General features: G+C 38.9%; 1 protein-coding gene across 22 annotated transcripts in view; it reads left to right on the top strand.

Moving 5' to 3' along the window:
• The window catches only part of DTNA (dystrobrevin alpha), a 293408-nt gene that overhangs the window by 206278 nt on the left and 59331 nt on the right, over window positions 1-27799 (top strand). For 10 of the 22 annotated variants that reach the window (XM_037892667.2, XM_043539663.1, XM_043539662.1 and 7 more), the window contains exons 6-10: window positions 1383-1537; window positions 6862-6967; window positions 9538-9704; window positions 12216-12340; window positions 17668-17748. In XM_037892667.2, the coding sequence (XP_037748595.1) occupies window positions 1383-1537; window positions 6862-6967; window positions 9538-9704; window positions 12216-12340; window positions 17668-17748 (634 nt within the window). Of the gene's footprint in view, window positions 1-1382; window positions 1538-6861; window positions 6968-9537; window positions 9705-12215; window positions 12341-16866; window positions 16876-17667; window positions 17749-19992; window positions 20083-27799 lie in introns of all 22 variants that reach the window. The other 12 variants (XM_043539652.1, XM_043539659.1, XM_043539657.1 and 9 more) reach the window with 4 other exon arrangements.

Genomic DNA, 27799 nt, shown 5'->3' with positions numbered 1-27799 from the left:
TAAGTCTTGTTTTGTCTGTCGTTCATCCCTGTATTTTTGTAAGATATCAAATTGTGCTAGAATGGTAGGTGGACCTGATGGGATTAGAGCATTCTTATATTTGGTGATGGTGGGGTTTTGCTGAACCAATTTGCATCTTCAGATAAGTTCACTTTTTGGATGGACTCTCAACCAGGTTTGGAGCCAGGTCACACATCTCTAATTCTGATGAACACAGTACAAATTTGATTTCTGATCAAATTGATTGAATTCAAAGGTTATAAGTACAGTTAAGTGCAGCAAATGTCTAGCATTATGAAGCATCATTGGACAATTTTCTCTTTCATGATATCTCTCTCATTTTCACAGTTAGAAAAACAATACCGTTTAAACACTGTTTATATTTCCTTTCCAGGGGCACATGTCTATCCCTTCTACTTTACAGGATTTATCTCATTTTCCAAACAAAACTAGCCAAGATTTATTCTAGCTGCAGAAGCATTGAGAGACTTCCTTTTAGAATTCTTGTCCCTCGGGATCAGCTTCATCTAGAGTACAGTGCTTAGTTCTCCCTTTTCTCGAATGTTGTGCATAAGGATAGCTATTGATTCCTTGAGTCCATAGGCTGTATGCAGTGGCAGGATGTAGTGTGATACTGGTTTCCCAGCAGTGAACTGCAGGGTCCTTCACTTGGAATTTCCCTCCGGATGTACCCAGTGTGGTATCTGCCGTCTAGAACAGAGGTGGCCATAACAGCCTGAAAAATTATAACGGTCCCTTAGTCTAGCATCGTCCACTAAGTTTTGGATCCTTTTAAACTTTTTTTTTGAGTAAGAAAGTGAAGTCTACCATCAAGGAAAATAAAAAGAGTAAGGTGCAGCTATAGAATAACACGTTGTAATATTTACATGACAAATAATTTAAGACAAAAATGTGATAAGCATCAAGTAATGCATTTCAAATTTGTTGTGTTCTACATGTCCAAAAAAAAATGAACAGCCTCATGAACTCAGTGCCAGAATGGCACCAGGCAAAAAGTTGTAGTTGATGTTTTGCATTTCGTCCAATTGGATCCATTCTATCTGTCTAAATTACTCTCTCATGTTACACATCAAGCACTAGCTAAAAAGGAACGACACTGCAGAGCCACAAAAGCGGGAAAATTTTAATATAAAAATCTGATAGTTTTCTTACATGTGCATTTTCCTTTTGCCTCTCGCAAGTTAAGCTAAAATTAAATGTGCAATAATAACGTTTTCCATAAGTAGAATACATTATATATAAAATCTCATTACTTTAAGTTCAGATCATATGTTGTTGAACTAAGAGAAGATCTGCGGTTTAAATGAAGTAAACCTCTCCTTTTCTTGCTTTTATTTTTTGTTTTGTTTTAATTTCCCCAGATATTTTCTCAATGATTTCAGACTCTGGTGGAGTGATGGTTTATGGAAGGTATGATATGTTTCTGCGGGAGGTTCTCAAACTTCCCACTGCAGTTTTCGAAGGTCCTTCATTTGGTTACACGGAGCAATCGGCAAAATCCTGTTTCTCTCAACAGGTAAAGAAAGATGGCATCGCTGACATGCTGTCAGTCACATGACTAAACAAGTTTTCTTTTGTTCTTTTCTTTTTTTCCTTTACACACACATATGTGCGCGCACACAGTCGTGCTGCTCCTCTTTCCTGCTACAGTTGTGAATACCTAACCTTATATCTCCATGGTGAAATCCAATTCTCAAACCAAGTATCTAATTGCTCATGTCTATGATGAAGGAACAGATACACTTGAAATGCTCCAGTGAAAAAGAACTGTTTCTCACCTCTTCTTTGTTGGAAATGGAAGCCTACAGGCAACTGAACATCTGATTTTCCCTTGCAGAAATTCTTAGTAGGATCCAAGAAAGCACTGAAGTTACTAAGAAAGGAATATGGCATTTGTCACAGCACATCAGACTCTGTGGATGCATTGAGTCTGGTATCTTGCCAGTGGCCAATACCTAATGCTTTGTAGTGGGGGCAGGGGGAAGCTCCAAAATACCCAATACTACATCTAGCTGATTGTGCATTGCTCTGCTGTAATGGAAGAAGAGAATTCCTTCCTGGGAACTGCATTGATTTACGCCCTTAGAAAAATATTTGATTATACTTATCTTACCACCCATAAGAAATTCACGAGTGCAGTACATGCAAAATAAGGGAAGATGTTGAAGCTGAGAAGACATTGGGAACAAAGAAGTATTTTTCTTCTCTTCTTTACTGCCAAAATATAGATCTGGGGAATTTACACTTCCTCTTTCCCTGACAAGCAGGATAAACATGATATGATATATTTATCTTCCTATCAAAAAACTGTTATCGCTATAGCAGAGATTTAAAAAAATTAAATCTACAGTAGTGGAACTAAAAATGTGTCCTAACTCTGATGTGCTGTTGCTTGGACAAATGTTGTTCCACAACCTAGTGACATGGAGATGTCTACTCACTACTAGGGTATCTCCTTCTGGTCACATCTGGGAATTAGCTCTGCCAGCCAGATGCCCTCTTCTTGCAGTTCCTCAGCCTGTCATCTCACACTCTCACTCTGTAGCCCTTCTCTTGCACTCAGGAACTGAAGTGACTCACCTTCGTGGGTTAGTCCTCCTGCCAAGTCAAAATAGGCCTCCTCTTCCAGGGTAATAAAGCTAGTCTAGTTGACATCTCCATGGCGCCTATGCCACTTCCCAGTGGCTGGCAGGGGGAACCCAGGCCCCTCCTCTACCCTGGGTACCAGCCCAGGGACTCCATAACAACCAGTCAAGGTCTGCACAATCCTCCCCCTTATGCTGTTTCCATGGGCTTCTTCCTACCTAGCTCTCACAGGCTTTCTTTCCCGCACAACTCCTCTGGGGTTGACCCTTCTTCTAAGGCTAGAACCCCAGGGTTTATTCTCCCTCTTGGGTTTTCACCTGCCTTCCTCTGTGCTCCCAGAGAGTGACTGCAGACTCTGTCCCTGCAGCCTCTTTCTGTTGCAAACTTCCTGACTTTATAATCCAGCCTAGTCCTGCCCCACTGAGCCTCTTGTTCAGTTAAACCTGACTCTCGCTACAGGTACAGCCAGGTACACTAATGGGCCCCTCAGGCCCACAACCTGTGTAGGCTCCACAACCCATCACCCCTCATCTCACAGTGTATATTTAGTTTCAAGTTTCCAAGCAATTGATAAAAACTGCAGGAGGAAAAAAGTGACTTTTTTAAAGGTATGGAAATTACTGTCAGTGTCCTTTTAAGGGTCTTTGCCTCTTTAATCCATAAAATCAGTGACCACCAAAAGAGTGCAACCATAAAGCTGTCAATGAATCAGAAATTACTTTATTTGGTACAAATCAAGTTTTAATTTATAGCTAGGACTCTACCAAATTCACGGCCATGAAAAATGTGTCACGGACCATGAAATCTGGTCTCCCACCGTGAAATCTGGTCTTGTGTGCTTTTACCCTATCCTATGACTAGGTTATAGGTTACCCTTACTGCTGGTTGTCACTCTCTGCGATAAGCTTTGCTGGGCAGGAAACAGGAACGGCTAGCTTCTGTTTCATTGGTTGCACTGCTCTGTGATATACCAGTAGCTGACATAGATCCAGTTTGTTTTTTATAGCTGCTGTCTTTCAGATAACCTACCGAATGGACAATAACCAATTTATTAAATATTACTGTGTTAGGATTTAGTATTGGTAACCAGACACTGAACAAGATTGTTTTGAATAACATGTGCCTTAGTTAGGATTCAGTGTCACGGACCCAAATTATAATACAACAATAGAGCAGTAATACAGTTGCTTTTACACAGTACCCTAATTTATCCATATTTTGATGTTAAAGATTTAAAACCACAGGCACATGAACTTACTTTGCTTAATAATATACAGTTTAAATGACAGTTAGACCTGGTCCAGCTAGGGGGTTTTAGCTGATTGCTTACTTAATTGTTTGTGTGGTAGACTGAGGTGTAGTTGACCAATCTGTTTATAAAGCACTTAATTTTTCTTTTCTTTTTTTTTCTTTTTTTTTTATGTTTGAGGGTTTGGGGGTTTTTTACTGTGTACTGATATCCTCTGGTGTCTTCGGTTTGTAGGATGCAACATTAAACAGCTTAAGTTAGTTAATATAATACAGTTTTTGCTTGTTTACATTTCTCTTGTTTTCAGTAACCAAAATTTAATACGCAGATTAGCTTAGTTTGTTTACAATGTAATGGGAACCAAGTTTTTTATTGCACAAGCTATACTTGTGCAATTGTGTAGGCATTTATTTTCACTTGAGGTGCATTACTAATATTTTATACAAAGTATAATATTTAACTCTTAAAATAGATGCTCACAGTTTTTTTTGAGAAGGTGTATTGCTTTCCCCTGCTGAACACTTTGTTATAGCATAAGAGTTAGTAACAGAATTTTTACCCAAGTTTTTCAGAGTTAATTTGCTTGTGATACCAGTTCCACTTTTGTTAACTATTTAGGAGCACAAACTTTAACAACCATTACTTCCTTTTAACACAACCTAAAAGAAAAGTATATAAATGAAACCAAAATAAATTTTAAATGCAGGTTTATGCAAACACTTTGAGTATTAAACTTTCATGACACTTCGTTGTGTTTGTGAGCTAAAGGTAGGAACCTGTTGAAATTGTTTGCTTAGCTTTTACATTTTTGCAACATAACAAGACAAAGCATAAATTGTTAAATTTTTAGCATTTTTGCTGTAACATTTTTATAACTGTATATTTAATACAGGCAGCAGCACAGAAGTAAGGGTGGCAATACCATACCATGCCATCCTTCTGCGCTGCTGCTGGCAGTGGCTCTGCCTTCAGAGCTGGGCTCCCGGCCAGCAGCTGCCGCTCTCCAGCTGCCCGGCTCTGAAGGGAGCGCCGCTGCCAGCAGCAGAAGTAAGGGTAGCAGTACCCTTACAACACCTATACCCCTCCCCACAATAACCTTGAGACCCGCCCCCCACAACTCCTTTTTGGGTCAGGACCCCTATAATTACAGTACCATGACATTTCAGATTTAAATAGCTGAAATAATGAAATTCATGATTTTTAAAATCCTATGCCCGTGAAATTGACCAAAATGGACCATGAATTTGTTGGGGCCTTATTTATAGCTCCATTCCAAAGAGAATTCTGTTGTGGAAGAGCTGTGCTTGCCTCTGCATCTGTTTGCTTGTTCAGAGCATCACTGTGTGTGCAGCCAACGTAGTCCCTCTCCAGGAGCAGAGAGAACACTTTACGCTACTTGATTATTTATGAAATGGGAAATTGGATGATCTTTCATTCACTAGTTTTCTTTCTGCCCGTCTCCTCCTCTTTTCAGCTCTGGTGCTGCTAATAGTGACATTAGTTGATGGCAATGGTCAGCAAAGCCATGACCAGCATCCACAGTAGAGCCCTAAAAGGCAAATCCATTATTCTGTGAGCTGGTGCTTAACAGCACAGAGTTCCTGTTTATTTGGGAAGAGATCACTCATTCTCAGATGAGGGGAAGAGCAGGAGTATGGTAAACAGATGTTAACCATCCTATTAACATGTTTATTGATAAGGACTAATTTTTGGTACTGATGCAGCTCCTTGTTTACTATTGGTGACTTTCAGATTAAATTTGTAATTTACAAATTTACACTTTACACTGAACATTTACACTTTAAAATAGCAAAAAACTGTGGGGATTACTGTATTTCTAGGGGACCCGGTAATGTCTAGAAAGGTCTTGTCATTCAATGAGATGAAAAACTGAGTTTCTGGCTATTTCTGTTCATTAAATATCCCGTGACACTTCACAAATGTTAGTTGGGATGGTTACATGCTGCCTGTATATATTTCCTCTGCAGTTACAACAGGGTACAGCTTCCTTCATTACTTCTACTCCTAAAACTTCTGTGTAGTGAGGCTGTGCGCTATTGAACAGCTGCCATTTCACTAATGGGTAAAAATGATGGTTTGTGCAATCAGTTAATATAGTCTGGGAAGCACTTTGGGATCCAAATGAATGCAATAACCTATACAAACAAATCTCACTGTTTTTTATCTACAAAATTCCAGACAGGACTCAACATTTATATATGATCAGCTTCTTCATGGGAAGGCATTAATTCTTAATTTCTGTCAGTAAGACTTACTGTCAGTAAGTCTGTCGCATACTATGAGAACTATATTAAAAGGTAAAGAATTTGTCTTAACAGTGGACACATCTCAGAGAGGAATCTGTGTACAGGTCTTAAACATTAGAGTAAGATTTGAGTTAAAAAAAAATTCAAAAATGCTCATGTCCCATTCTCCAAAACCAAAAAGACTTAGGTCATTTAGGAGTCTCAGCCTCACTGAGAAACAATAGGACTTAAACCTCCTAAGTGTCTAAGTCACTTTTAAAAATGTTAATCACTGTCTTTATTTGTCTTTTCATTTTTTTAACTTTAGTAAATACTGGAGTGGTGTCTGTCACTCTGTAGATGTGAATGGCTTTTTGTTTGACACATGTGCATTAGATAGGACCAATGTCATATAGTAATATGGACAGGTTGGGAAACGGATGTATTCAGGAAGAATCTTTGGTATTTTGGGGGACTAGCTTTAGGTCAGAACCCTTAAAGTGAGTGATTACTTAATAAATGGCATCAACTCCTTCCACGAAGAGAACTGCTGGTTACAGGTGGCAGACATTATAACCACTAACACCTTCATCTTCTGTTTTTACAACCTTTGGCAGTGTCACTTTCTTCTCAGTTTGTGGCTTGAGGTTTAAGAACTTCATTTCTTCATTCCCAGGTGCTTTTATAAAAACATGTTCAAGTCACCCTGATTTCTGTGGTTACTGATTTTTTTGTGTGTGTTTGTGTTTATTTGAGCAGAAAAAAGTCACATTAAATGCTTTCTTGGATACTCTCATGTCTGACCCCCCGCCACAGTGTCTGGTCTGGTTACCACTCCTGCATCGATTGGCAAATGTTGAAAATGGTAAGTGATGGCTGCTCACCAAGTTTAGTTAAAGAATAGCAGTTGCAATGGGGACATCCAGGCTATATATGATGAGCTTCTCAGTTTATGGATGACATTATAAGAGCTACTGTACTGAGGTTATTGATTCCAGGTGCCATCCTATAGCTGCTAAACAAATAGGATGGCTTAGTGTCACTCATTCCACTTGTAGCCTTGTTTAATTTTTTGCTGTGCTCTGGAGTTTGTCCTAATTTTTTCCTTGCTTTCTCTGCCCTGGATAGCCAGAGAGCTTCAGTAGGTGGCCCACTCGTGCCACACACACATTTGGTAAAATCAAAGACCGTGACATTTATTAGCTATGACATAACAGCACTAAAGGAGGAACAGCAAGGCAGCTCCTTCCCACACAATCTACCTGGCAGGCTAAGTCCAGTGCAGGTTGTAAACTAATGGCCACAATGTCCAACTAGTCCTTACGAGGAGGCTACTCCTAAACACCTCCCTGCAAAACAATCTATCCAGGAGACAGGAGCAAGAAACCTCAGATCCAACCTTATCTCCTTTATGTGAAGGATGCGGATTTAATTGAGCAGGTGTCTCTGAACCAGACACTGAATCACTCCCCTGGCTCTGAAATGCATAGATTCAGAGATTTTAAGGTCAGTGTGGACCATTTTGATCATCTCATCGGACTTCCTATATAACCCAGACCATAGAATGCCACCCAGTAATTTCTGTATCAAACACACAACTTCTGTTTGGGCATCTTGGGAGAGGTAGGCAGGTAACCACTCTGCTCACAAATATGCACATCCATTGGTCTAACCCCACAGATATAGATTCCATAGCAGAATGCAGACCCTGTCGCAGCACTGAAACTGCAGTCGCAACCACAGAAGGACCCCAGTACTGTGGGTACATGCCATCTTCTCTCCACCCCTCCTAACCCTATATATTTTCCCAAATAGTTCTGGCAGATTCCCACACAGTTCTCTTACGCAAAACCATCTGCTTCTACTGTGCACAATGACCTGTATTTGACCTTAAACAGGAAAAGGATACCTAATAGTAAGGATACTTTCAGTGTCTGTCAGAGCAGAGTACACCTGCTCCTAACATGGTATTTCCTCCACATGGTTCTTAAGGGGAGTTTGGCACCTAATCCTTTGCAAATGTCATTGACAATATATCCTTTCATGTTGTGGATCTAGATGGAATGGAAGATATAAAACCTGAGGAAACATGTTAAGCCTTTATATTTAAACATTCAATTAACAATATGAATAAATCTTCAAAAAACAAACAATTTTGCTTCCCCATATTTCCCGTGGTAGGCTGGGGGGAAATCTTCTCTCTCTTTTGAGGCTCTCTGTCTAATGGCTCAGCTGCTAGCTCAAGGAGCAGACATGTTTGAAAATAAACTTAAGAGCCTCACTTCCTTAGTCAGGAGGGACAAGGGTTGTTGTGCAGAGGATTTTCTCTTACTACCAGAGGTCACTGGGAAAGTGTTGCCAGCTCATTTCCTCTCGTGCTCCCTCCCAGCTGTCCACAGAGCATAACGAGCTTCAAAGGGGGATGCATATATGTATTCAGTTGCAAGTAAATATAGTGTACGTGCTGCAGTGTGCAGAGGCAATGGGAGTGCCAAGTGGGGGGAAAAAACACAGCTCGTAGCAGCATGAATAGTAAAAGATGCCATAGATCAGCCTAATATTCTAGGGCAGTGCTTCCAGGTGACACAAATCCTCCTTATTATATATTTTTGTTTGGAATGGTGGACAAAATGGAGCCCATTCTTAGGGCCAGATTTTCAAATGTGGGTACCAAACATTGAGTGCTTAAATCCATATCCATCTATCTAATTGTGGTTAGTTAACTACATCAGCCGTAGGTGATTAAAATAGGTATCTAGATGCCTTTATATGGATTTAGGCATCTAGCTTTAGGCACCGTGTTTGAAAATCTGACCCCGACCCTTAGGCTCACCAACCCAACTGCTAATGATAACAATAAAAACCTATTAGAGCAAGAAGAAAAGGAGTACTTGTGGCACCTTAGAGACTAACCAGTTTATTTGAGCATGAGCTTTCGTGAGCTACAGCTATGCATCCGATGAAGTGAGCTGTAGCTCACGAAAGCTCATGCTCAAATAAACTGGTTAGTCTCTAAGGTGCCACAAGTACTCCTTTTCTTTTTACGAATACAGACTAACACGGCTGTTACTCTGAAACCTGTCTATTGGAGCAAGGTAGATTTCCTCCTAATTTCCTCTGTAATAAGCTCAGTTTGCTTTGTAATTTAAACATGTTTCTGAGGCTGTAGGAAGGAACTGTGCATGTTGCTTCAGAAGTGATAAAGGATTTGGAGTTGGGAATGAAGCAAGTGCAGTTTGTACCCTGGAAGAGACCCACAAAAGACTTGTGAAGTTTTCACATATATATTTTCCTCAGCCTAAGACCATGAATGGCATTTGATGTTGAAAATTACTTCTAACAAAGGAAGGATTCAGTCACCATTTGGGACTTCATTCTTAATCTTGTTCTTATTGTTTCTTTTGTTTGTTTTGTTAAATTTCTCTCCCCCCCCAGTCTTCCACCCTGTTGAGTGTTCCTACTGCCACAGTGAGAGCATGATGGGATTTCGCTATCGGTGCCAGCAGTGTCACAATTACCAGCTCTGTCAGGACTGCTTCTGGAGGGGACATGCTAGTGGTTCCCATAGCAACCAACACCAAATGAAAGAATACACATCCTGGGTAAGGGAAGGTTCATGCATTTGAACTCCAGCAGTTAGAGAGAGAGAATCCCAAGGATGGAGTAGGAATTGGCCGGGTCAGTCATTTTATATAGCAAAATATAAAACTGTGGTGGCCAATTTAGATAAGTATGGAGAATCCACAGTTGTGCTCCTTGTTCACCATTAAGCTCTGAGACAAGAATTTCTTTTCTGAGCGTGGATTTGAGCAGTCTGACAGTTTAATACTGTGCTGGATGTCAGGACAACTGCAGGAGGGTGTTGGAATATAATGCTATTTTCACAGTAAGTTTTTCCATTTTTGAAGGACCCATAGTTTACTATTTGTTAGGCTTTCTCTCTGTTTCTCTGATTCATATGCTAATGATTACATGTAAATGAAATTATTGGGACTACTGAAGTATCATTCAGCTGTCCATGAAATCTTTTCTTTTTTTAGGAAGTAATTTAAGTTTGTGTGTTAGTTCAATATATATGTATTATGTTCCCATTATAATAGCATTTGAGTACATTAACATAATTACATCCATAATAAATCATACAGTCTGTATTAAGTAACAAAAATAACCACCCACCTTTTACATCATGTTAAAAAAAAAATCCACCGCTTATACCCAGCTGGCACAAATGCTTCACCAAATAGTTCAATTTCTCCCTGAAATCTGGGCTCTAGCAGAGCCAAAGGAGAAGCAAATTTCCAGCAGAGGTCCCAACACTAAGAACATGCCATCTTCAGAATTCAAATCCAGGGACTGTCAACAGAGGCACTTCAGCTGATCTCAGAGGTGTCAGTGGTGCATTGTACATGGAGAGGAGTGGTCTTTTAGTCAGGAAGGATGCAGACCACAGCGTGTGTGTGGACACGTGTTTGAACCTAAGTTTTCAGAACCATGTTTAAAACAATTAAAACTCTGCTTCTGTGAAAGTAGCTGCCTGCCTGATGACGATGTTGCACCGAACAAGCAAGGGTTAACTATAAAAGAAATACTGTTTGATGATCAGTATGCCAGGCACATGACTCTACTCTGCCTCACAATAGATCTAGGTGCACAAATGCCCTCTGGGCTCTCACTTTGTGGATGTGGATGATTTGAGTTTAGACTCTGGATAGAAAAGTATGTGCCACCTGGATCTTTTTCTCATCCCTTAACAGACAGTGTATTTGTGGAATGATGTATCTTGCTGTAGGAAGTGTGCTGCAATGGTAGGGAAGGAATCTGGTCATTTCACTTGAAAACTGTTTCAAAACCTTGCCAGACTCAATAAAAAGCAACATATGAGTACATGTCTAGTTGCCCCTACTACCCAAATGTTGTTTACTTTCTGACTGGAATATTTCAATTCAAATCTGAAATTGCCTTACTGCTGTGTACATGGGTGTTTCTTTCTTTCAAAGCAGATTTGATAACAATGGCCTTAACACTTTCTGTGTATGAATGTTCTATATATTGGGCCTAATCTTAAAAGTTAGGTACATGCACACACCCGGGGTGTGCCTAACTCATGCAAATATCTCGGGTGCGTGTGTAAACTGGGGAAGTCCAATAGAACTCAATTATGGTAAATTCAGAGTGAAACTCCATTTATAATAAAGTAGAGTGAGAGTCCTAAATTGTTCAAATTCATTGCTGTGTATAATTCCAATAATAAAAATAATTAATATCCTTCCTTGTGAGGATTACCCCCATTTTACAGATGGAAAAACTGAGTCCCAGAGCGATTAACTGGGTTGTCCAAGGTCATGCAGGAAATCTGTTGCAGAACCTCGAGCAGAACCCAGCACTCACAGCCCTATGCTACAGTCACACAGCCATCCTTTCTTCACTTAAAATGAAGCTGTTATCTGGGGATTACTTCACTATAAAAGAGTTTCACTGTCTATAATATGTCATTATGTTTATAAAAGCTGAAGAAGTAGCTGTCCTAGTGCTTTAAAACTAGCACTACATTGTGTTGCATTGTGAAGACTTGTGGGATCCCAGGATTCAAATGCGTGGTGTTTACACAGTGAGAGCAGAGATGTTAAGCTTTCATTGCTTCCCAAAAAACTGATCAGTCTCTTTTAGCTTTCTGTCTCCAAGTCCATGAAACTCCATCAGTATTGTGTATGAAATTTCATTTGCCCATATTATAGCAGAGGCAACAGCTTCTAAGGCAGACAAGAGAGAAGCTGTAGATTAAAACATCTAAAGAATGAAGAAAGCTAGTGAAACAGCTGGTGAGGAGGAGAGGGAAGAAATATAGTGCACTGGCTTGTATGCATGCCACTGCCTTCGAAGAAACAGTGTCTCCCAGGGCCTGATCCAGAGCCCACTGAAGACGATGGAAATCTTTCCATTGACCTAAACGAACTTTGGCTCATTAGACCCTTAAAGAAAGGAGTGGAGGGAGGAAAAAGTTAATATTTGATTGTAAGTGGTAAGGTTTTGTTTTGCACTTCCTGTAGTTTCAATGTAGCAACCATTTGCACCTTACTTGTCCACATTACTTTTACCTTCCTTGTTCCTCCCAGAAATCACCTGCTAAGAAGCTAACTAATGCACTTAGCAAGTCTTTAAGCTGTGCTTCCAGTCGTGAACCTTTGCACCCAATGTTCCCTGACCAGCCTGAAAAACCTCTAAACCTGGCTCATATTGTGTAAGTATCTGTGTGCTGTAGAGAAAGTAACCTTTGTTCCAGTTGACATGTACAGACTGTGTATCTCCAATGGCTCTGGAGGCAATGCATGATGGCTGTTTCATGTCTCATGCAATGAATCACAAGAAGGGGCTTTCTGTTAGCATGAATTTACCTTGGTGGTCCAGGCCACATTTAAACTATTGAAAAAACATATGGATGATGATGATACATACAGGTGACACAGATATGGGACACAGTCATAAGTGGGAAGAGAAGAGAGTGAAAGTATTAAATTTTGTGTAGTTTTCGTGGTTTAGTACATTTAGATATATTCACGATTCAGCTCTCTGGATTTATTCTCATGAGTCTCCAAACTTCAACATAACACTGTATTGTCTTGAACTAAGGTGCCAGACAAAAGGTGAAATCCTGGCCCTCTTGAAGTCAATGGCAAAGTTCTCAATGACTTAATGGAACCAGAATTTCACCCAAAGTCTTAAAACAATGCAGCTGAATTTTCATCTTATTCTAATCTTGGATTACAGTTTATTGATCCTTTTTAATTTACTCAATACTGTAGTTTCTCTCTAAGTTTTCCCTTTCACTCTCTTTTTTTTTTATTTAAAGTTTATCAACTGGTTATGCTTTCCTCCCTACGGGTCAAAGCAGAAAGAAGGCTAGATTTGCATACAATGGGGAAATTGCCACTTCAGATGATATGCATTCATTGAAGGGCCTCCATCTGCCTGGTAGTAGATCAAATATTTGTCATTGTCATTTGTCAAATATCTGGCTAGGTGACATTGACTTCTCTGGTGACCTGTGCTTTCCTGGTCTCATTTGACCTAAAAGTGACACGCTTTCCCAGGAATTCACAGCAAAACTAAAGTAACAATTGGAAAAAGGTTCCAAAGCAATTAGATGTGCTGAAATGATTTTAAAGACATTTTATTTTAAAATACTTCTCATGAAAAGTGCTGCAAGCATTCTTATTTAAAAAAAAGTCAGTCTTTTAACCACCTCCATCATGCTGCTGACTGAAGCAGTGTAGGCAAAAACCATAAAGGCTGTGGGAATCCTCTCTTAACCTGCTTCAACATTTTAAAACTAAATTATGCTGATGATGGTCTTTGGGTGGTCATAATGGGAGTTTTCCAAGGCAGCATGACTGTCCCTTTTTTTTAAAATGTGAGGTATCTCAGACAGATGTTTAATTTTAATACAACTGATTATCTCTTAAAATAAATGTACTGCTTTGATCGTAAGGATAAAATAGTGGCAGATTGTACCAAGAAATAGAATTAGATGGATTTGCTCAGATACCATGGTGATCAGCATGGTATAAAAGCCGAGAGACATGGATGGATAGATAATAATTTCACATGCAGAAATTGGGCATACATCAGAGAGATAGAAAGAGAGATCATGAAAGTAAAATTACAGCCTCTTCCTCATGCTATCTAGAGTTTTTGATTGTGGGACATTAATACTGGCTCCAGTAGGAGGATCTACCTGTATTCTGACATCAGAGACAAGGTAGATGAAGTAGTATCTTTTGTTGGATCATCTTCCAACAACTTGGTCTAATAAAAGATATATGACCTTGCCTATCTTGTCTCTCTCGTATCATGGGACCAACATGGCTACAACACCACTTCAAACAACGACAATGAAAAACCTTTTAAAATAAATCTGTTTCATAGCATGATTTTAGTACCCTGCAGCAACACTGCAAACATATATTCTTAGATAGCAAATAACATGGATTATTATGAAGGAATTCAGACAAAGATAGGGAAGGGAAAGATACAGTAATTGAATAGGATCTGTTCCAAAATCTTTGCTGTAAAATTAGGACCTAGTCTTCATTCTAAATACATAGATATAATTTAGTGTGAATGGATATGAGGATGAGAGACCATCTATTTTGTTTTATAGTACAGTTTCTCATTGTTAAATTGAAAGCAATATAACTGTATTGAGTATAATGATACATGAATGAAAAACCTGCAAGTCGTGGAAATAGCAGGCTCTACAGTGTAATTCACATAAATTAACTGAGGGGAAAGATATGCTACAGTAACTCATTGAGAATATCTTCTTGCTGGCACAATTTTTATTTTTAAATATAATGGAAGATAAAAGGTATCAAGAGAAACAGATCTGGGCAAGAATCTAAGCAAAGGGATTTTTTTCCATATACATTTAATGGTAGACTTCCTATGACAAAGGAGTCCTCTGTTCTCAATAGTTGCTACTTTAAATAAGGACAGAGACCTTCTGTATTGCTGTGATTTTTTTTTTTTAAATGGTAGTAACCCTTCTTTTCATTGTCCCCTTCTCATCTTGGAGTACCCAGAGCCAAAGATCTGTCTAATTTTTCAATGTTATGGACCCAACTCAACATTTATAAATGAAACTGCAATATAAGGCAAAACATATCAAATATACATGTCTACAGACCATTCACAATGATGCAAGAAATAATAATGTGTGTTATGATAGTCCTAGAGGAGGAATCTCATGACAGATTTAAGCTGATGCAGGGACTTTTTTGTGGTATTTTTGTCTATCACAAACATAATTGCCAACCAAAAAGCCCCAAATATAAAGAGATTCAATAGCATAACTAGCATCATGGTGAGATTCTCAAGTGCACTCAACAGTGGTCTGCCTTTGCTCCCACTGAAGTCAATGAGGCCAGCACTGAAAACTTTCGGAAATCTCATCCATAATTTTGTCATTTAGTATGTTACACTATATACTACTCCTGGGGGCATTCTGTGCCAAAAAATTTAAAAATTCTGCACACAATATTTTAAAATTCTGCAAATTTTGTCAAAACAACATTAGATAATCACACCAGTTTCAATTATTTTGGTAATTTATTTCAAAATACCTGTCAGCAAGTATGTCTCTAACAATAGAGACACACAAATTCCCCCAGGAGTGGAGAGTTAAAGAAACCCCTATGATAACCCAGTTCCTGTTTCTCTGCCCCCAGAGCCCAGCCAGGGGGCCAAACACCCACGACCCCTCCCCTCCAGAACCCAGTCGTCAGGTCCCCCCCCAGCCCAGATAACAGCACCCCTCCCCCCAGAGCCCAGCCGTGGCACCCCCCGCCCAGACACCCACCCCCTACCCCTCAGAGTCCAGAGAGGCAGAGGGAGAAGCAGCCTGATGCTGAGTCTCGGGCTTATGTGGAGTTTTCTGCGCGCCACTGTCTCCTTCCCTCAAGGCGTGCGGGGAACTGCAGCTGCCAGGAATCCTCTAACTCCCTCCTCTCCCCCTGACAGTGTCGTCTATGCGTGAGCTGGGCTATGCCAGGTCCAGCGACCCCAAGTGGCGGCCAGCAGCACTGCAGCCCATTTCTATAGGGGCAAAGAAACTTCTGCAAAATTCTGCATTGGGCAATGGCACAGAATTCCCCCAGGAGTAATGTATATAGGTAGATAGGCTTGGCAGAATTTTATTTTTATTTTTTTTATAATAACTAAAAATATTGGTTTATTTTTAAGCATTTTTTCTATTTTTATCAATTTACATTTTCACGGTTATGGGAAATTAAAGGGGGAGACAACAATTATTTAATGAGAATAGATATGGAGATTCAAAAAGTTAAAGATTTGTCACCATTAACACTCAAATTCTCTACATCACATGTCAAAATAAACAAGGTAAATATCCTTAAATCAAAGTCTAATAAGTTCTCAAGCAGCATATTTCTTTCTTTGCCCACCTGTAAATTTTCATTATTATAGATGGAAATATTTTTGTTCGTTTGTGTGTGTACAGTAAAATGGACATTTACCAATGTTTCTAATCTAATCCTTCCAAGCCTATATATAAAGCTGTGTGAATATCTGATGTATGTTTTTGTTTTCCTTGCAGTACCAAAAAGTAAACAAAAATTGTTTGGGGTCAAATGAAACACTTTGTCCGACGCAAAATAAAATGTGTTCATTTTTTTCAGCTTTTTTAAATTATTTTTTAAAATAAAATGTAAGTAAATTTCAAAATGAAAAGTCATTTCAAATCAAAAAATCAAAACATTTCATTCTGAAAGTTTGAAATGTTTTGATTTTTTTCAATTTTTTTTGACATTTCAACAAATATGACTTGTATTGTTCTTTTAATACCAGACTGCTCCATGTTCATGGGTCAACCTCTATATACTCAGGAAGTTGTAAATTCCATAAACAGCTGCAGAGCTAAAAAATATGCATCCAAGATTAGAATTTGCCCTTGATTTTCTAAAAAGTCTGCTATACACAGTTCTATCACCCCAAATGTCCACTTTGCGTATTTAAACACACACACACAGTGTTAAAGCTGAACTTGAGAAAAGTGATGACAAATACTCTGCGGAGCGTGGCAGTAGCTTTAAGGAGCTCGCCCTGGCAAAGCCTGAATTGGTTTCAATGCCAGTTTTCTTGATATGAGAATTGACAAGAAAACAATGGCCTGTTTTTATCCATATACATTTCAAAATGCCATCTTCATTAATGGTCTTTTTTTTTTCAATTTCATTTTGGCTGCCAAAGAGATACCTGGTAAGTATTTTATTCTCCTTTAGTACATTTTCATTGTTGTTCAAAGAATGTTTAGCAGAGTCCAGCACCAAGTGTGTAATAATCTTTGAATAGTCCAGTGTTTTCATTGTCCAGATAAAAAATAAAATGCAGAATATATATAAATCTCATGTAGCTGATATGAAATGCTAACTAATACCGCTGTTCACTGGCACTACATAAATTTCCAGTTTAAAATTCCCAGGCAATTAGTATCTTACCAACTAAACAAACTGCAAAAAGATGAGATTTTTTTTTCACCCTCTAATCTGTTTCAGTAACAATAGTAAGTAAACCATATCAGGCAGAAAAGTCAATGTATTTTTTTTTTTAAGTTGACAATGTCCCTTTAAAGTGATTACAGTACATTATTTTAAAGCCGAGATGGCAGCAGGGGTTTAAAGTCTGTTGATAGAGGTTCGCCATTTTTGTACTAATTATATTTTATGGGGCATTTCAGTGGGCTTGGTAAAAATTCTGCACAATAAATTATTTTTCCAGAGTAGGAAAAAGAATCAAGCAAATGGCTCAAAATGTGCCTCAGGACATATTAAAAACCTGATGTTCATCTATCTCATTCCTGTTATGGCTTTTTATCCCGTTTTTAAAAGAAACAAATAACCCTTTAGTTTGGAGTGATTGGTTATTTATAGCAGAAGATATTTGCTGTCCATTTACCGTGAGCAAGAATATCATTAATCTCTGTGTAAATACTGTTGCTGATGGCTTGTTAAATACAAATAAAATATGCTTAGCTATTTTGCCTTGTTTTAGGCCTCCCAGACCTGTAACCAGCATGAATGATACGTTATTCTCCCACTCTGTTCCCTCAGGAAATACTTTCACAAACAGAAGGTGAGAGCTCATCCTTTCTTACTTTTAAAACAACTCACGTGAATGGAAAATAAATCCCCGATTTGTTAGGTTCTTTGCATTTTACTCAATAAAAATGTTAATAGAACACGGTCTCAGAAATATTCTAACCTTTTGGGGATTGAGTTTGTTATTCAGATGGGAAGGCCACATTTTAAATGCGTGCCCCTGAATTTGGGCACCCAGTTCCACGTTGGCATGCTTACATGGGCACTTAGGATGCTACAGTGCATGTTTGGGTGCCTAATTTTCATTGTTAATGCTCAAATGTAGAATTGGGCACCCTGATTTTTAGATGCTGATGTTTGAAAATTGGATCTCAGATCCTAAGTCATTTGGCAGCATTGGGCAGGGAGTAGAAGTTGGAATGTGAGGGTGTACATTACGTTAACAAGTTACTAACTTGTTCTTTGGGGATCTGAGTTAAAATTTCAGCCATGTCACTAATGGAAATGAGTTTGGTGTTCTAATTTAGATCACAGAAACTCTTTGGAGGATAAGTAAAAGAAAAGGAATTCCTTGAATTTTTAGTACACTGCATAATTAATCTAGCAAGCATTTAAAATTTTGCATAGGGCTTATAAAAGTTGGTCAGGATAGTTTTAATGTAATATATAGAGAGTATATTTAGGATCCATGGATATGTTTCTTATACCCAGTGTTCACTTGGTATTAACTAGAGATTGAATTGAGTCAAGACCACCTGGAACAAGCACCCCTGAACTGGGGGGGGGGGGGAGGGAGAATTCAAATCCAGATCTGAACTTGATAAGTTCATTTATAGTATTCATTGCAAAGCCTTGTAACATAGAATACCAAATGGAATGAAACTGCAGCTACATATTGACTCAATCCCCCTGTGGCCCAGAAATGTAGTTTAACCATTGGTACTACTCTGCAAATATAGTAGTGATCTCAAGGCTTCTGACTGGCTCACTCATACAGCCAGTAGAGGGCAGGACCATGTTAAGTCAGTGTTTGGAAAGATGTTGAGACATTCCTTTACCTGTTAAACAAATCAGAGAGGTCCCTTCCAACCCTGATATTCTATGATTAAAGGCCACAACAAAGAAAGAAGTGTCTTGAAATAGGGTGGCCCTTTAGGAAACAAAGCAGAAAAGAACAGTCTAAACACATCGTTCCCAGAGAAAAGGGGTATGTAACCCCATACACCGTTATATGCCCAAGCAGTCAAAATATCTGGGCAGCATTTGCTACCAATTACATAATCTACAGAAAAAAACTGTAAGTAAATGGTCATAGTCAGGATACTGGAAGGAGAAGCACTTCTCGCTCTAATGGAGAAGGTAAGCAAAGTGTAACCTTTGGCTGCATCTGATTGAATTGCTCTTGCTTTAGGTTTCAGTGCTCAGAGACCTAAAATTTACCAACTATAATCTTGGTAACACAGGTATTCATGGTTATTCTTTCAGGACTGAAAACAAAGCCATAGTATACCACACTACAATATAGTCTCAGATTAAAAATGTTTTGCTCTCCTAATAATTAACTTTTTGTTACCTGTAAACTGTCATTGTTACTAAAGTGTATGCAGCCACCAAGAAATTACAATGTTCAATCAGCAACACAGGGTGCATAGTATTTTAAGACAGGCGCCCAATAGATTATTTTTAGTTACAATATTTACAGTGCTACATTTATTGTGCTACATCTTTCATTTTACACAAAGAATTACTGATACCTTTTTTGCTTTAGTTTCTTTGTTAATTCAAGTCCTTGTCTTTCATTATCAGGATCAAATGAAGGTACATTTCTGGCACTTTAGAATTCCTTTTCTCCTGGAGGAAGGGAGTGTCCTTTACACATGAAATCAGGACTTATCAATGGAAAATGCCCTGCAGGACATGAGGAATTTTAAAAGCCAGAGTTCTAGATAGACAGACCTTTTGGTAGGTGGGTAATATGGCATCTTTCTATTATGAAATGTTCTTGTGATGTCATGGACATTCCTGGTTATTTTAGAGTTAACAATGCCCTGAAATGTAAAATAATATCCTATATTAAGCCTCTCGTAACTTTTTGCATTGCAACTTGTTTTGTTTTCAACCCTAATTCATTTGAATCATATCTTTTTTTATTTTGTTTAAAAAAACCAGTATTCTGTCTAAAATGGTTGTGAATTGAACACACTGACTCCACAGTCAGCATGCTACTTTGTGTATTTGCATAGGATATTAACAAGGTTTCATTGTTTGAATTATTCAGGTTACTTGAGGGTATAAATGTAGCCAGTCCTGTAGCAGATGAGCATTCTCTTATAAAGCTGTATGTAGATCAGCTTCACAACAATTCACGGTCAGTATGAGAACACTAAACCACTAATCGCTATAGTTCAGTAGCTGATGCACTAAATCATTAGCAATTTAGCAGAATTACCAAAGATTCTTAAAGGAGGATCCTGTAGGGATAGAGGACTTACGTGGTTTTAATTAGACTTTGATTAAACTTCACAACTGGCCTTAGACTTTGCAAAGCTTTCTTGCTTTTGCACAGCACAAATCTTTCAGATGTTTTAATAACTCTAAATAGGACTATGTACGACACATGTATTTTGTTCAAACGGACCTGTACACCTTTAAATTTCCATTTTCAGTATGTACCGCTGCTTTTCCACACTCCACAGGAGCCTGAAAGAGAAGCACATAACAGGTTGAAAACCATCCCAAGTTTCACAATGATCCTGTTCTTCCTCTTCCAGGGTTTTTGCTGCTGGTGACTTCTTTGGATCAATTCCACAATACCCCTTTCTCCTTCCCCTTGTACCCCCGCTCCCCCATTGCACCAAACAGGAATATTTTGCGTTCCTTGTCAAATTGGTCCACAAAGGGCGAGATCCAAATCCTAATGAAGTCAATGGGAGTCTTTCCACTAAAGTCACTGAGCTTTGGATCAGGCCCAGGTGCTTGATCACCACACCCTTCTTCATCATTCCCTCTCATTTTAACAATCTGAATGAGGCTTTGTTTCATTTGGTATAAAAGAAAGAAGTGGTGCAGCTGGGCAAGACTAGTCTCCCAAGTTGTCTTCTGTGGAGTATAGTCACCTCTCATTTTCTGAATCAGTCCTTGAGCATCAGCTATTCTTCAGGGAGAAAGCATTGGTGCTGAGACGCTGCTTTTCTGAATACCATGTTCCTCGATCCATATTAGAGGAGTAATAGCACCTTCACTCATTCGCTTAGGTTTTGTTATTAGTGCCCTGGTAAAATTAGTCCTCTTAGGGGAAGTTTTTCCTATCATGCATCAAAAAACAGGTTTTGAAAAGTCTGTTTGCAAGTCTGCCAGTTTAATACTAAATAGTTAGTGATTCATGTTTCAGTCAAAATTGTAAAAACTCACCACTGAATCTCTAGTTGATCATCATAACCCTAAAAGCTATCCTGACTGTTTTCCACAGGCTGTGTTTTCCAATTTGTGGTCACTTTAATGTGTGTTGTGGTCTGGTTCAAACAGTTTTGTAACTTTGAAGAAAGATTTCACACAAATAGATCCTTTTTACAAAAGGCAATTTACATGGTCCGTCATTTTCAGTATTCCCTTTGCAGTTGTTTCAAATATTTGTATTAGTGTGCAAGCATTCTCCTTCAGAACAAGCTTCTCAGTTTGCTCCATTCCCCCAGTGCATCTAGAATCCTGAGTGCATGATATCAAAGTCCTTTGCTTACAGAAATGAATGTGGCATCATACATTCATCACTATGTCATCCTAATTGCTGGATTAAATGAGACAGAGAAAATGCACTGGGAAGGAGCAAACCTTTGTTAAAGAAAAATTATGAAGAACATCTGAAAGATAAAATGGATGTTTTTCATTGTCTGCTATTTGAGGTGGGATCAAGCCATGAAGTTTGGATTCATAATCAAGCTTTCCCAACATTCAAAGGTGTTCAGATTCAGGTTTTTGATTCAACCAGTTTTCAACTGATCTATTAGTTTCTCTAAGCCACCCCAGAACAAAAGCCCCTCTTAGATTCATTTAAACTGTCCTAGTTTGGGCTACAATGGCCAGGTGAGAGCAGCAGCTGGAGTAGGCCTTATGCCAGCTGTGAAATCTGTCATAAGATACATTTTATAGCTACAAACGGCAGCATTGGTGGTATCAAAAATACTGTGCTCAGCTAATTTTTTTACTCTTCTTTGTGCAGTGCAGGAGCCACATTCAAATACCATATTTTAAAAATAGGGAACAAATAACCAAGCACACATTGTGACCATCTGATATAAACATAGTCATTAGTTGTGCTGCCAATTTACAAATAATTAAAACCACAAGTCCTATATTTTCCTTGCTTGGCTAACATTCTTTTGTTGTGATCTGGGGCTACCTGGAGGGCTGCAAAATAATTTAGTGGCTTCACTTGTAGTGCAGTAATCAGGGAAATGTTAATGTACAGTGGGAAATACCCATATAAATTCAATGAACTGAATATCTGGCCTAATGTAAAAATAAGTAAATTGGGCATTACAGAGCCTGTTGGCCAATTCAGGGTGGATAACTTTAAACACTGTTTCAACTTAATTAAAATCTATTTTTTTCCTTTGGGTAGCTCTGCACTCTATCTGCAGTCTATTGGTGCTGATCCAAGGTGTTCAGATACCGTGGTGAGGGGTGCAATAGCTCTCTTGCTCTTTCTTTCTCTGTATATATCTGTTTCCTTGGAATTATCAGTGTACACGGCTTGGGGAAGGGGCAAGTACCAGAATGATTAACTACATTTCCCCCCCCCCTCACTCCCCGTAAGTTGTTCCTTCTTTAAAAAACTAGGACTGGAGTGAATGGGAGCTAGTCAACACATTATGATTAACTTTAAATTGGCTGCAATTGTGTGTCAGACTAAAACTTGTCATGGTGGTATCAGTTGCCTGAATCCTGGATGAAGTCACAGGGTAATTACTGTTTAGTCATTGTGGCAGGTGCCTCTTGTTAACTCCAAACAGGATATAAAAGGTGTTGGATAGTCCCTCTGGGCAGAAGTAATTGGGGCAGATGAGGTCAAGTACAGACATGTGCAAGCACACACAAAGGTTAGGCTAAGGTATATTGGCTACCGGTGATGTCTGAGTTACCTCCTTTTGGAGGTCTGGTCACTTGAACTATATATAGTCTTTAGATGTTCTGTTCAACACAGGGTGGAAATCCTTTTTCAAATTCTCTGGTCAAATTGGTCAACGATCAGCCTGCTGATGGAAAGGTTTGTAAATTCTGATTGTGTATATAGCTAAATACAACCTAAAAATGGTGCCATCTGTGTAAATGTGAGATCATTTAGGAAGTTACTTCTGCTCAGAATTAGGTTTTTACCCCTCCTTTTGGTGGAAAATCATTTTTTGGTAACTCATTTTCCTCTCTTAGCAAACTCTGTTTTTGTATTCAGTGTTCTTAGCTATACTTTATAACGTATGGTATCCTGGAGTTCTCAAGCATGTGTATATATTTACTGGAAATACAGTACTTAATAATTTCACAACTTCCGTTGTTGCTCATGCTTCTTCACACTGACGCACCCTGTGCTGCCTTTTTTTCTACTAAATCTATATGAGCAAATTCGGAGAGTTGAAGTGAATGTGTGGCTGTATATACATACTGTGTACTAAGATACCTATGCTAGATAAATGCACATCCTAGATAACCTCTCATCTATACATATGTTGAGAGAGATGAGAGGATATCTGGGTCCTATATTTGTCTAGCATATGCAGAACAGAACACAGTACTTCCAAGATGAATGGAAAGAGGTAGAAAGATAATGTAGTGTACTGTATTGTTTGATAAAACATGTGATTTGTGTAATAAGGAGGGTGGGGACACAACCAATTTGAAATCTAGTGAATTTAAAAAGATTTATAAGTCTGGTTTTCCTTTACCCTTGAGTTCCACAGCTGTTTGTGATTTTGCAGTTACATTTTCTTCTTTTTACAAATGTTTTTCTCTTCCCATTGTTGTGTAAAAGCCTCACATATGTGGGAAACTGACAGACACAGGCCTTCTTGTGCAAATCCTTAAACACATGAGTAACCTCACTCTTGCAAATATGCACATTTTCAGTCTGTCTTTGTGTTTGCAGGACCAGGCACCTAACTGGCTATAAACAAAGGGCCAGGTTCTCTCTCTCTCTTCTGTCCACTTTGCACTGAGTAAGAAGGGGCACAGAGTGGCAGAATCTGGCCCTAACTGTCCTGCTGAGAATTCTGCTGGCATAGGGGAGCTCTCAGCTAGTATAAAATGACATAACTTGTTCTTCTGCCAGTTGCCTCTCCCGATCCTGGTGTAGTCAGAAGGGGATGTATTGGAGGTAAAGTGGAGTTCACTTGCACTTTGCCTGTCTGAACTGATATAAGGTCCCTTGAAAACCATATCAGCTGGGGTAAGTTAGCACTTCGGCACTTGTGAAAGTATCCCCCCACAGCCTCAAGTTGGCCTCTAAGTCTACTTTCCCATTTTGCAAATGCAAAAATAGGAGACACCTGTTTTGTGTTTGTGAATCCCATGTCTGGCTCATGAATTATGTAGCTGGGCATCCAGCTGCCCAATTTCCCTGTGAAAAATGGGTGTAAGCTCACTTTTATAGGCAAAATCAGTTGTGCACCCAATAGTGGGCACTCAGAATTGGAAGCTGAAAGTTCAGCCCTAAAAGATACTTTTTGGGGGCTCTGTGGTGCTTTTTAAAACATTATACTTCTATGTGGATGATCTAAATAAGAGAGTCTTCTGTGGACCCTCTGGCAAGCCGTGGGACAGGGAGGGCATCAAGGGTGGGGCTGCAGTATGTAGCATTGTAGAGATTTTGGTCAGTGCTGTGGTCCATAGGCAGTGAGAGACAGGCTGCTGTAACTTAGACAAACTTCCTCCAGGGAAGCATAAGTTACACTGGAGGCTTCTCCAGCCCCATATTGGGAGAGCACAAAGATGGCTTCAAGCCACCCTGGGCTGCAAGTTTTGTGCTACCCCTCTTAGTGATGAAGCACAGAATCTCACCACTGAGGGGGTGTTTAACTGGTGTTTCAAACCATGTTAGCTACCTGATTTTTAAAAGTATCTTTTTGTCATCTAGACGGAGCCAGTGCATGGAGAAATCAAGTCATGTTATCATGTCATGGCTAGAAATCCCCCCAGGACAGTAGGTCACTAGAATTTTTCCCAGGGTTATTCCCTCCAGAAGGGTAAAAAGAGAGGGTCAGGAACTTCTCTAGCAATATCAGTTACTGCCATTTCAGATGTTCTACAAAGTGGGTGTAAGTTCGCTTTTGTAGGCAGAATTGGTTGTCCACCCAACAGTGGGCACTCAAACTGGAAGCTGAAGCTGAAAGTTTGGCCCTAAAAGATTCACTTCAGATGTTCTACTAGATGTTTTGAATAAAAATAATAATTATAATTAACTGCCATTTTGCAGAACCTCAGAAGGGGAATTTTTTCTTGTTCTTTCCTTTGTCAGATAATGTTCATTGCTGTGTTTTAGTGCCAGCACCTGCCCGTTATATAGTCATTTTGGAACAGTATTGTTCATTGTCATTGCTTTGCTGCTGCTTTTCTTACATCTGACCCAGTGAATGGTAAAACAGTTAGGGTGCAGTTCTGTCTCCAGTTAAATCAATGAAAGTTTTGCTGTTGACTTCAGTGGAACCAGAATTTCATCATTAATTTTCTTAGATATCTAGTTTTAAGAGTTAGGATGAAGGGCAGAGCTAGTGCAAATATGTATTTTTATCAAGATGACTGGCAAAGAGGGTGGCGGAAAAGTTGGTTAAAGCACAGAGTTTAGTTTTCCATAATAGATGAATGCTTCATCTTTTGAGTTATTGAGTGGCATGGTACCATTTCTGTCCTTTTTTTAATGCATTTTTTCTTCCATAACTAGAAATGAAATGCAGTGAAAATTGTAGCCTTCCAGGGTTTATCTGGAATTTTGGTTGGTTTACAAACTATAGTAAAGAACAGAATTATTAGACATGTAGATTAACACAATTTATTGGGAAAGAGTCAACACCGCTTTTGTAAAGGGAAACCGTGCCTCTCCTATCTATTAGAAATCTTTGAGGGGGGTCAACAAACATGTGGACAAGGGTGATCCAGTGGATACAGTATATTTGGACTCTCAGAAAGCCTTTGACAAGGTCCCTCACGAAAGGCTCTTAAGGAAACTAAGCAGTCATGGGATAAGAAGGAAGGTCCTCTCATGGATCAGTAACTGGTTAAGACAGGAAGAAATGGGTAGCATACATGGTCAGTTTTCAGGATGGAGATAGATAAATATTGGATCTGTACAAAATATTCATAAATGATCTGTAAAAGAGGTAAACGGTGAGGTGGCAAAGTCTGCAGATGATACAAAATTACTCAAGATAGTTAAGACCAAAGCAAACTGCGAAGAGTTACAAAGGGATCTCACTAAACTAGTTGACTGTGCAACAAAATGGCAGATGAAATTCAATGTAGATAAATGCAAAGTAATGCACATATAAAATGATGGGGTCTAAATTAGCTGTTACCACTCAATCAAAAGATTTTTGAGTCATTGTGGATAGTTCTCTGAAAACATCAACTCAGTATGCAGCAGCAATCAAAAAAAGCTCACAGAATATTAGGAACCATTAGGAAAGGGATAGATAAGAAACTAAATATATTGCCACTATATAAATGCATGGTACACCCACACCTTGAATACTGTATGCAGTTCTGGTTGCCCCATTTCAAAAAAGATTTATTAGAATTGGAAAAAGTACAGAAAAGAGCAACAAAAACAATTAAGTGTATGGAACAGCTTCCATATGAGGAGAGATTGAAAAGACTTGGAGTATTCAGCTTGGAAAAAAGACGATTAAGGAGGGATATGATAGACGTTTATCAAATCATATATGATGTGGAGAAAGTGAATAAGGAAGTGTTATTTACTCCTTTACGTTACTCAAGAACAAGCGGTCACCCAATGAAACTAATAGGAAGCACATTTAAAACAAACAAAAGGAAGTACTTCACACAACGCACAGTCAGCCTGTGGAACTCATTGCCAGGGGATGTGTGAAGGCCAAAACTATAACAGGGTTCAAAAAATAATCAGATAAGTTAATGGAGGATAGGTCCATCCATGGATCTTAGCCAAGATGATCAGGGATGCAACCATATGCTCTGGATGTCTCCAAGCCTAACTGCCAGATGCAGGGGATGGATCACTTGATGATTGCCCTGTTCTGTTCATTCCCTTTGAAGCATCTGGCATTGGCAACTCTCAGAAGAAAGGATACTGGGCTAGATGGACTGGTCTGACCAAGTATGGCCGTTCTTATGTTCTTTATAAATATTCCAGTGGGGATTGCGTAAACAGATAAATAGCAAACAATTTTTCTCCTGTGCACAAATGACTTGATCTAGATCCCATTCAGACTGTCATAAAGCAATGAAGTTAGGGTCCTTGGAAACACTCCTTAATTATAATTCTTTGAAAACCCGATTGATGAATGATGACTTAAACTTCCGTATGGGAGCTGATAGAGTGGTGGCAGAGTGGGATAAGACCAGCCTCAGGGAATGATTAATTTGTTGTACAGTTGATATTTTTACTCTCCAGATCATCAGAACCTTGTCTACTCATACGTACCACAAGCAGCTGACCCTTTGAGTAGCATTGCTATTGTTCTTGGAGAAATCCCTGCAGTGCACTACTCACAGACAGACAATCTTTGGTCAGAAGATGCCTGAATGTCAGTAGCCAGACCCCAAAGAAGATTGGAGACTAATTCAAATGGAGAGAGAAATGAAATAATTTTCACAAAAAATGCAACAGCATGAGAGATGAATTAAGATTTAAATCTCTCCATTTTTATCCAGTATCTTCTTTTCTTCCCCAGGCACTCAAGTATTTCAGCATCAGGAAATTACTGTGACCCTTTAAATATTTAAACCTAAAAAGAAAGCATGACTGACAAATGGATTATAATGAAAAATAGCAAATATATTTGAGGGCATAAAAAGAACATAGTACCTCTTAAAAATTAAATTGGAGCTACCCCACAGAAGGA

The sequence above is a fragment of the Chelonia mydas genome, chromosome 2, assembly GCF_015237465.2.
Source record: "Chelonia mydas isolate rCheMyd1 chromosome 2, rCheMyd1.pri.v2, whole genome shotgun sequence".
NCBI classification, from domain to species: Eukaryota; Metazoa; Chordata; order Testudines; family Cheloniidae; genus Chelonia; species Chelonia mydas.
The sequence above is the reverse complement of the archived record's forward strand: the minus strand, read 5'-3'. Positions and strand labels throughout refer to the sequence as shown.